General features: G+C 43.4%; 1 protein-coding gene across 6 annotated transcripts in view; it reads right to left on the reverse strand.

Annotated features, from left to right (window-relative positions):
- Positions 1-10529, reverse strand: part of LOC135101558 (uncharacterized) — a 35873-nt gene that overhangs the window by 21041 nt on the left and 4303 nt on the right. For all 6 annotated transcript variants that reach the window (XR_010269301.1, XM_064005662.1, XM_064005660.1 and 3 more), the window contains exon 3: positions 2151-2339. Coding sequence is in view for 5 of the 6 variants with exons in the window: in XM_064005662.1 (XP_063861732.1) it covers positions 2151-2339 (189 nt within the window). In the remaining variant the exon portion in view is untranslated. The remainder of the gene's footprint in view (positions 1-2150; positions 2340-10529) is intronic.

Here is a 10529-nt window from a genome sequence, read left to right on the forward strand (position 1 = left end):
TGGTATCATCAGCATAGGAGTGGACAGGACAAGAAGTTTGGTTTACAAGATCATTGATGAGTAGTAGGAACAAAGTGGGTGACAGGACAGAACCCTGAGGAACACCATTGTTAATAGATTTAGGAGAACAGTGACCGTCTACCACAACAGCAACAGAACGGTCAGAAAGGAAACTTGAGATTAACATTACAGAGAGAAGAATAGAAGCCGTAGGAGGCTAGTTTGGAAATAAAAACTTTGTGCCGGACTCTATCAAAAGCTTTTAGGTAACAGCAAAAGTTTCACCAAAATATCTAAAAGAGGATGACCAAGAATCAGTAAGGAGAGCCAGAAGATCACCAGTAGAGTGGTCTTGACGGAACCCATACTGGCGATCAGATAGAAGGTTGTGAAGTGATAGATGTTTAAGAATCTTCATGTTGAGGATAGATTAAAAAACTTTGGGTAGGTTGGAAATTAAAGTAACAGGACGGTAATCTGAGGGATTAGAACGGTCACCCTTTTTAAGAACAGGCTGAATGTAGGCAAACTTCCAGCAGGAAGGAGAGATAGATGTTGACAGACAGAGCTGAAAGAGTTTGACTAGGCAAGGTGCAAGCACGGAGGCACAGTTTCAGAGAACAAAAAGAGGAACCCCATCAGGGTTTGGCCAGTAAGGGCATAGAAAACATCATTGCGAACAATTTTAATAGGTAGCATGAAGTAGTCAGAAGGTGGAGGAGAAGGAGGAACAAGCCCTGAATCATCCAAGGTAGCGTTTTTGCAAAGGTTTGAGCGAAGAGTTCAGTTTTGGAGATAGATGTGAAAGCAGTGGTGCCATCTGTTTGAAATAAAGGAGGGAAAGAAGAAGAAGCAAAGTTATTGGAGATGTCTGAGATGGGAGTTAGATCTTGAAAGATTTTGACACTTTTTATTAATGAAGAAATTTTTGGCTAGTTGGAGAACACACTTGGCATGGTTCCGGGCTGAAATATAAAGCGCATGAGATTCTGGTGATGGAAGGCTCAAGTACCTTTTGTGGGCCACCTTTCTATCATGTACAGCACGAGAACTGGCTGTGTTAAACCAAGGTTTAGAAAGTTTAGGCCCAAAAAAGGACTGAGTAATGTACACCTCCATACCGGACACTATCACCTCTATGCGCTTGGCACACACAGACGAGTCTCTGACACGGAAGCAATTGTCATTCCAAGGAAAATCAGCAAAATACCTCCTCAGGTCCCCTCAACTAGCAGAGGCAAAATGCCAGAGGCACCTTCGCTTAGGGGGATCCTGATGAGAGATTGAAGCGATAGGACAAGATACAGATATGAGACTGTGATCGGAGGAGCCCAACGGAGAAGATAGGGTAACGGGATAAGCAGAAGGATTAGAGGTGAGGAAAAGGTCAAGAATGTTAGGCGTATCTCCAAGACGGTCAGGAATACCCGTAGGGTGTTGGACCAATTGCTCTAGGTGGTGGAGGATAGGAAAGTTAAAGGTTAGTTCACCAGGATGGTCAGTGAAGGGAAAGGAAAACCAGAGCTGGTGGAGAACATTGGTGTCTCCAAGAATGGAGATCTCTGCAAAAGGTAAGAGATTTAAAATGTGCTCCACTTTGGAAGTTAAGTAGTCAAAGAATTTCTTATAGTTAGAGAAGTTAGGTGAGAGGTATACAATACAAATAAATTTAGTTTGAGAGTGACTCTGTAGTCGTAGCCAGATGGTGGAAAATTCGGAAGACTCAAGAGCGTGTGCACGAGAGCAGGTTAAGTCGTTGGGCACATAGAGGCACCATCCAGCTTTGGACTGAAAATGAGATAGAGAAAGTAGGAAGGAACAGAAAAGGTGCTACTGTCTGTTGCCTGAGACATGTATGTTTCAGTGAGGAAAATAAGATGAGGTTTAGTAAAGGAGAAGTAGTGTTCAAGTGATTGCAAATTAGATCTAAGACCGAGAGAGACAGAAGAAACATGCCCCACGCACACACGCGTTTTAGTCGAGTGAGTGAGCCTGAGTGTTCAAATCAATCTCTCTCTCTCTTTCTCTCTCTCTCTCTCTCTCTCTCTCTCTCTCTCTCTCTCTCTCTCTCTCTCTCTCTCTCTCTCTCTCTCTCTCTCATTACATGACTTTCGGCAGCGTGGTACAGGCAGTGAGACGAGACGACTCACCGGTGGGGCTCCCAGTGCCGGCCCACTTGTAGAAGGGCTTTCCGAACCTCGTCCACAGCACCTCCTTCACCGGGTCGTCATACGGCGTCCGGTACTCACAGCTCAGGGAATAATCCACATTCGCTCCCACCTCCAGGTAGTCAGTGCTTCCGCCTTCCAGCGACACTTCCAGAATATCCAACATCAGTCCTGCGGGGAGAAAGAAAAGACGGTGAGAGACACGAAAAGGAAATGATGAACTCAACTGCCACTCTCCAATCTGCCACACCTGGCCGGGGCTTTCGACCACCTGTGAGTCCTGGGTGCAGGGTGGCAGCCAAGTGTGGGAGTGAGGGGAGGGAGCGCGAATGAACGTGAATTGGGTGAGAGGGAAGAGCATACAAAGGAACGAGGGAAGGGAGGCAGGTGTGACAGGAGAGAGGGTGAAAGTGGTACTGGTGGGGAGGGGGAAGAAGGGGAGGAGCAGGGGGAAGGGTGCTGGTGGCGATACGTCAATAAGCTTGTTCATTCACTTGCTGACATCAGTTCTCTATTTTTTTATCTTCTCTGTGAATGTCGCTCTGAAATGTGTACGTGTCACTACGAAAACTCATCCGGCCATTCACTGCAGCAGAAGTACGCTTTTGTGTGTGTGTGTGTGTGTGTGTGTGTGTGTGTGTGTGTGTGTGTGTGTGTGTGTGTGTGTGTGTGTGTGTGTGTGTGTGTGTGTGTGTGTAAATATGCTTTCTTTTTGTATTTCATAATTGTATTTTACTATATTTCAGTATACTAAATTGCACCAGTAGATGGCATTGTTTTAGTAGTTATAAATAATATGATGTTATATTTATTACAAGTCTGTGATGAATAGAATATCTACTACCTATATATTCATCTGCTTCTGCATCCAACCACATTTATCTGCATGTACAGCATTAGCACCGGTGAGCTCATCTGGCGATGGTACAAGACGTCACACAACTGGCAAATATTCTGTCACTGGTCAATAAACACACCGACGTAAGTTAACATGTGTGCCACCGCCACTAATTACACCGCGCCGACACGCACGCTGCGGTGCTCCCTTCCTCACAGCACAGTGTGGACAGTAGGTGCCTGGTGGACAACACGCGCTTCTGTAAGCCTACCGACCTTCTACCAGTCAGTCACTTAGTCACTCAGTCAGTAAGCACCACACGGCATCACCCCAATGGCTAGCCATGACTTTTTCCCTTCCTCACAAGGTCCTCGTGCTCTGCCGTGTTATGATTATCCCGGGAAAATCTCTGAACATAAGTGACGCCATGTTTTCAAAAGTTTAAAGTTTTATGTCATCAATTATTAGTTGTTGGAATTCATACTGGCATAAACGCAATAGGTGGTGCATTAAAATCATGGTTTTCTTATTCTTAACGTTTTATGTTATTCTAAATTGTTGCCGGAATAAACACTAAAATAAATAAGTCAGAGGTAATATAAACAAGCAATTGATGGTGTTGGCGACACAAAGGCACTCCCCGGATAAGACGAAAATGACAACGCACCAGCAGGTCTTAAGCGTAAGTCATCACAGCCTTCTCTTACAGGCTGCCACCATCCCTGTAATGCATTCCCCCTCTCATCCACGCCCGTTCCGTATACATCCCTATAGTCAATTAGACTGAATAATAATCAAAAGAATAAAAGTTAATAAATAAATAAATAAATAAATATCCACCACGTCATTCGCCTTCAATAACTGAAATGAAGAACTGTGTGTGTGTGTGTGTATGTGTGTATGTGGGTGGATGTGTTTGTGTGTCATCCGCTTATGCATTCTTTCCGCCTTCTCTCCCACTTCTGCACAGCAGTCCCGTCACTTCCTGGCACAAAAGGCAGCCATGTGCTTACTGGCACATTATATAATTCTTCTTCAGCACCCCGGGTGTTTACTGTGCACGCTACTTTAAAGTGAGAACTCTCTAAATATCTAAGCCTTCATACCATATAATGCAGTCATCCAGGTAGAACTTTCTAAAAGCTTCTTTTGGCAACGTTCACAGTGAGCTGCCATGCTTGTATGGCAGCTCACAGTTGTACTCACAACTTCCTTTCTGAGTGCTAACGTGGGTTTTGAGATGTGACGGACAGTCCATTCACTGTCTATCTGTTGACATCTTCGCTAACGGACTTAAAGATAGAATTTCTGCTATTGGTATACCTTTTGAAAAGAAATCAAAGGAGGCTGTAAATCTTTACAGTTTGTCTTTGTGTCTTCTGTTCTTTTCTTATATTGCTATCAGTATCTATGGTACGTTCTGGTCCACTAACTGAAGCAAATCAAATATAAAAATGCGACTGGAAGTTTTTAATTTGATCTTCCCATAGCGTAGCTTTCACTGTCTTAGAAGCTTGACATGGATCCCTCCTTAAAAAAAATCGATAATCTCTTTTAACTGGCAAACTGTTGCGTACCCTTAAAATCAAGCTCTAACGTAACCAATCATTTATTGCACACACATTACCGAACAACCACTGAATGATACACTTGGTTGGAAGTAATAAAATAGCTCAGTTTTCTCCATTCAACGTTAGTAAAATCAGACGCTTCGTACTGTCTCTATCACTCCTTCGCCATCTGAATACTAATTCCTGTGTGTACATCTGAAGGAGACCCCGCTCGTCCGCGCATAAAATAAGACACTGGTAGAGAAGCGCATCCCTCACGCCAGGCAACCGTGTATTAAGCAATACCGTCGTCTTTTTTCTTTCTCATTCTGCTGCTGTGTTGTCTCATGATTTATCTATTTTTTTAATTTTATTTCAACTTTATCAATTTATTCATTCATTTATTAGAATTTTCTCTGCTGATGTGTGTTGTATCATGTTTTATTTCTTATATTCTATTTCATTTTATTAATCTATTCATTCATTTATTTTTTTTTTTTTACGCTAATATATTGTCGTATCTTTTGCTTCCTTTTTTACCCTGTTATTCCTCTCTTTCTCGGTTTTGCAGCACGGTTGGAGGGTATGCTGCTCTCCTGCTGAATGCTACTAAAACTCACTATATGGCAAACTTTATAGGACATGGTGTTTCTTTTCCGTCATCACCTCTGCTTCCTTTTTCTCTCCGCCAACTCGACTCTTTCAAAAGGGGATTATCAGGTCACCTTAAGAGGTAAACTATACATAGTCCTTGGCTCTTGCAACTTTCCTTCCGTCTTAAGCTGAAGCGGCATTGCTTTGTATTTATGTTTTCTAACCTTGATCACGGCCGTCCCTTTGCATTATCAAAACTTGGCATTAAGGTAAAAGATGATGACGAAATTTCCTAAGGTCGAACACGCAAGTGACTTTTCCTAGATGAGGGAACACAATGGGAAGGAGGAAGATTCTCAAGGTCATGTACCACAACACCTCTACAAGCCACGCCCACTCTCGTAACAAAGTAGTAGCAGCAGCAGCAGCAGTAGTAGTAGTAGTAGTAGTAGTAGTAGTAGTAGTAGTAGTAGTAGTAGTAGTAGTAGTAGCAGCAGCAGCAGCAGCAGCAGCAGCAGCAGCAGCAGCAGCAGCAGTAGTAATAGTAGTAGTAGTAGTAGTAGTAGTAGTAGTAGTAGTAGTAGTAGTAGAGGAATTGTTGTTGGTGTAGTAATAGTAGAAGCATAACTAGTAGTAGTAGTAGTAGTAGTTGTAGTAGTAGTAGTGGTAGATGAATTGTTGTTGTTGTTGTTGTAGTAGCAGACGAATAGTTGCTGTTGTTGTTGTTGTTGTTGTTGTTGTTCTTGTTGTTATTGTTGTTGTTGCTGCTGCTGCTGCTCCTGCTGCTGCTGCTGCTGCTGCTGCTGCTGCTGCTATTGTATTAAAAATAGAATAGATAGCAGAAAAGATAGATAGATAGGTAGATAGACAGATAGATAGATAGATAGATAGATAGATAGATAGATAGCAGTAGTAGTAGTAGTAGCAGCAGCAGCTCCAGAACCTATCTCATTCACATTCATTCTCTGTACCAGCGATCATCAAAGAAGGGCTGCGGCAGGGTCACTAGGAGGCCATAGCAAGGCTTTACGACGCCAGGCCGGGCTAGAGTGAGTAGTATATTTTTACAGGAAAGGTGGAAAAACCGGATCTATACGCCGCCCTCCCCCTTCCCCCGTATATTACATGTAATAATTTCATATTCTGCTTTATTATTTTTCATTCAGATTTCACAAGTTTAATTTAGAGATAACCAAATACGCCCTCTGATTACTGGTTGTAGATATTTAAAAAAACAAAGAAAGTAAAGTATCTAATCATCATGATTAGGAGAGACTTGAAGGTAAGAGGAGGATTAAAAGTTTGACTAGAATGAAGCTGGCTAATAAAAGTTGACCAACAAAAGTTTGGTAAATAAAAGTTTGACTAGAATGAAATTGACAAAGTTTGACTAATAAAAGTTTGACTAGTATAAAGTTGACTAGTACAAGCGCCACAAGAACAGGGTCATGTGAGCGTCGTGGGGAAGAACTGTGAGGATGGAGAAACATTCTTGTGGGGAAAATGGAGAACAGAAGTTACAAGAAACATTATTCTCTGAATTACAAGAAGAAACCTCCCTCCACCCACACTTGTTGATGAAGACATCAACGGTGCATGGCTCAGCCATGCACCGTTTTCTATGACATGCGCGTCTGTCTGTCTCTGTCCTGTCACGGTGTGGTGCTAATGTCTGTCAGCTATCCGCCTTTCCTGTAGTACATTATCTGGCTCGTTAACATATCCTATCATTAACAAAATAAGTAATCCTATTGTTATCTTCAAGTGAGTATCATATAAGATAGGGTGTTACATCATACCAGTAAATTCTTTGACTCTAACGCTTTATTTAGAGGAATCAGTACTCAAGAAGATAAGTTTTTCTCTATCATGGTTTCATCATGGTGTCTCAGAGCGTCACTCCCCCGATGAGCGAGTCCCAACTTATATATATTTTACTCCCGATACTCAGACTCATTGGCATCGTGCAAGGAGAAATTCTAGCACACCATTATCTTCAGCATAGGATGAAGTCAAACTCACGTGCAATCATTCCGTATGAAAATAATCAAGATACCATTACAAGAAGTACAAATGCCTTTTGTATATTTTCGTTCCTTATGTTCACTGCAGCATGCATTCGGGGCACACTGTCATTACAACTAGAGACTGCTTTAGTTTTTCTTGCTTGAATATGTGGAGCAGCAGAGGTGGTCGAGTACAACTGAATTCCTCCATGAGAGACAACTTGGCAAGAAAGTTGAGAACACTTAACCGGTTTGGGACGGTTTCTGCATCTGTTGTCTATACCTGTTTCCACGCCTCAGGGTAAATATGCTGGGTGCAAACATTTTTCCTTATCCCCTTTTAATATGGGAATAAGATACACACACACACACACACACACACACACACACCTCCTCTGTACCAGTGCCCCCTCCCCGGCTCACAGTGGGCCCTCACCCCCTCCAGGTGGTCCAATGTGCCAAGCTTCTCGGAGTCACGGTGGACGACCAGCTGACCTGGAAGCAGCATGTCGCCAGCACCGTGAGATCAGCTACCTACAGGCTGTACATGCTGCGCAGACTCAGGTCGCTGGGGACGCCGACAGATGAGTTAAGGGGGGTGTACCTCACCTTCATCCTCCCCAAACTCATGTACGCCTCCCCAGCGTGGTCCTCCTCCCTCACACACACTCAACAGCTACAGCTAGAGAGTGTGCAGAAAAGGGCGTGCAGGGTCATCCTTGGCCCTGCATACACCACCTATGAAGAAGCCCTGACCACCCTGAGTCTGTCCAGAATATCCACCAGGCACCGAGAGGCTCTGGAGAAGTTTGGGAAGGGACTACTGCATCATCCGCGTCTCAGAGACATGCTGCCGCCCGACGCGCCTCGCCCTGTCCGTGCCACCAGACACCACAACAAAATAACGCCCCTGAAGGCGCCGCGCACGGACCGGTACAGACTCAGTGCGATTCCCACCATGGTGCGAGCCATCAATCAATAGTATTTCCCTCCTAGATTAGTCTTACCGTTAGGATTAATGTTAAGTTTTTCCCCATCCCCTATGTACATTTTCAGTTTGTCAACTGCCTAAATAATAAACCGTTTATTATTATTATTATTATTACACACACCCTGCTCGCTGTCTCACTGGTAATTTCTCCGCCTGTCACTTGGCACGCAAGGTAACTCGCCCGCTCAGGTGTTGAGGTCTTCACTAATAAGCGACAGGTACTGTCCCCTTTATGCAACACGAGAGGGTGCACGGTGAGTGAAAGGTCTCAGCCTCACCCATAGACTGCATTATAATGCCACGTTCCTGCTGACAAGATAAAGCTGGTGATCATGACTCCGGGAAGTGATCTTGTAAGATTGTAATGAATCACACACACACACACACACACACACACACACACACACACACACACACACACACACACACACACACACACACACACACACACACACACACACACACACGTGCCGCTGCTTTTATAACACACATATTAATATCATATCTCATATTGCACTGAATACTTTCAAGAAAGGATGATTCAACATCACACTAGCTCAGGGACACTCAAACAACCCCAGCAGCATTATAACCAACGGGTCAGAGTAACACCACCTCATAAATGCACTGCCTTCTCTTCCACCTCGTATATACAAATTAAGTTATTATCATCAACTATTCAGAAAAAAAAAAAAAATAAATAAATAAACTCAAGTGAAAAATCTGGATATAAAAGTGTGTGCTTTGTTTGATTTACATTTATGTTTATTTCTCGATCTATATGTACATGGTTTTAGAATCTTTAGAGATAGTAAGTCTGAAGCTTTCGATACCCAGCGGTCTGCACGAGGCGTCTCAGTGTGGTGTTCTACAGGGGTGTTACACTGTTAGTGGTGGAAGGTGCATCGTGTCGCCATGGTGACTATGATTTTGTATTGTAAAAAAGTAAAAACTGTGCAAAAGTAGGAACAATTTGTTTCTTTCAAATAAATAACCGTCAAAACTATAGCTCCTTATTACTATCACCAGTAACAATAACAAGTATACCACCACCACCACCACCACCACCACGACCACCACCACCACCACCACAACAACAACAACAACAACATCAACAACAACAACACCAACACCACCACCAACAACAACAACAACGCCACACACGCAGTAAGCACAAAGGCTCGCCCATCCATGAGAAAAGAAGACACATTTAAGTGATTGCATGCACTTTCTCTACACTATTCTCACATGACCTTCACACACACACACACACACACACACACACACACACACACACACGGTAGTATACTCATGCTGTATCGTCACGTGGAGAGCAAGAACAAGAGAAGGAGGACGAGGAGAAGAGGAAGTAATGGAAGCAGCAGTCAAGCAAGTTCAAATATGCACGATCATTCTCTCTCTCTCTCTCTCTCTCTCTCTCTCTCGCTCTCTCTCTCTCTCTCTCTCTCTCTCTCTCTCTCTCTCTCTCTCTCTCTCCCTCTCTCTGTATCTCACGCAGGTAGGATGGAGGAAAGTGTCATGTGAGTCTCGCAGGGAAGGCCACTAATTTGGTAATCTAGGATACGCCTCCATGTCCTTGTTGACACTGCAGAGGTGACAGGGAGAGGCTGATATATATATATATATATAAATATAGTATATATATATATATATATATATATATATATATATATATATATATATATATATTATATATATATATATATATATATATATATATAATATATATATATATATATATATATATATATATATATATATATATATCTCCAGGAGGATATAATGAGTAGGACTGAGGTGGATGTGGTGGTGGTGGTGATGGTGGCCACGAAACGTGATCATGAATCCACTCCGTTAACACACACGAATACATGCTTACACACACACACACACACACACACACACACACACACAAGGATAGCGGCGGGCATCACCTGAGGCGTGCCAGCAAAGGAAATACAAAAAAAAAAAGAAAGGCAGAAGAAAAACGAGCTACGAGGAACAGGGAAAGCAAAGAGTTCAGGTCAGTGAACGGCGATAAGAAAAGATCTAAATGTTACTGAGAGGCTGAACATCGAGTTGAGAGAGAGAGAGAGAGAGAGGAGAGAGAGAGAGAGAGAGGAGAGAGAGAGAGAGAGAGAGAGAGAGAGAGAGAGAGGCAGGAAGATGTGGGGGTGATAGGAGTCATGGCTTAGAGACAGGGAGAAGGGAAGGCAAGGTAGCAGGGAGAGAAGACGAGGAGGTGGGAGAGGAGGAATGGAGGAAGGGGGGGATGAGAGAGAGAGATCGGGTCCCCGCTCACCTGTGATCCAGTGACGGAGCCTCCCTCTCCCTCTTTTCCTGCTTCCCCCTCCCCTCCGT

Source organism: Scylla paramamosain, chromosome 6 (assembly GCF_035594125.1).
Source record: "Scylla paramamosain isolate STU-SP2022 chromosome 6, ASM3559412v1, whole genome shotgun sequence".
Taxonomy (NCBI): Eukaryota; Metazoa; Arthropoda; class Malacostraca; order Decapoda; family Portunidae; genus Scylla; species Scylla paramamosain.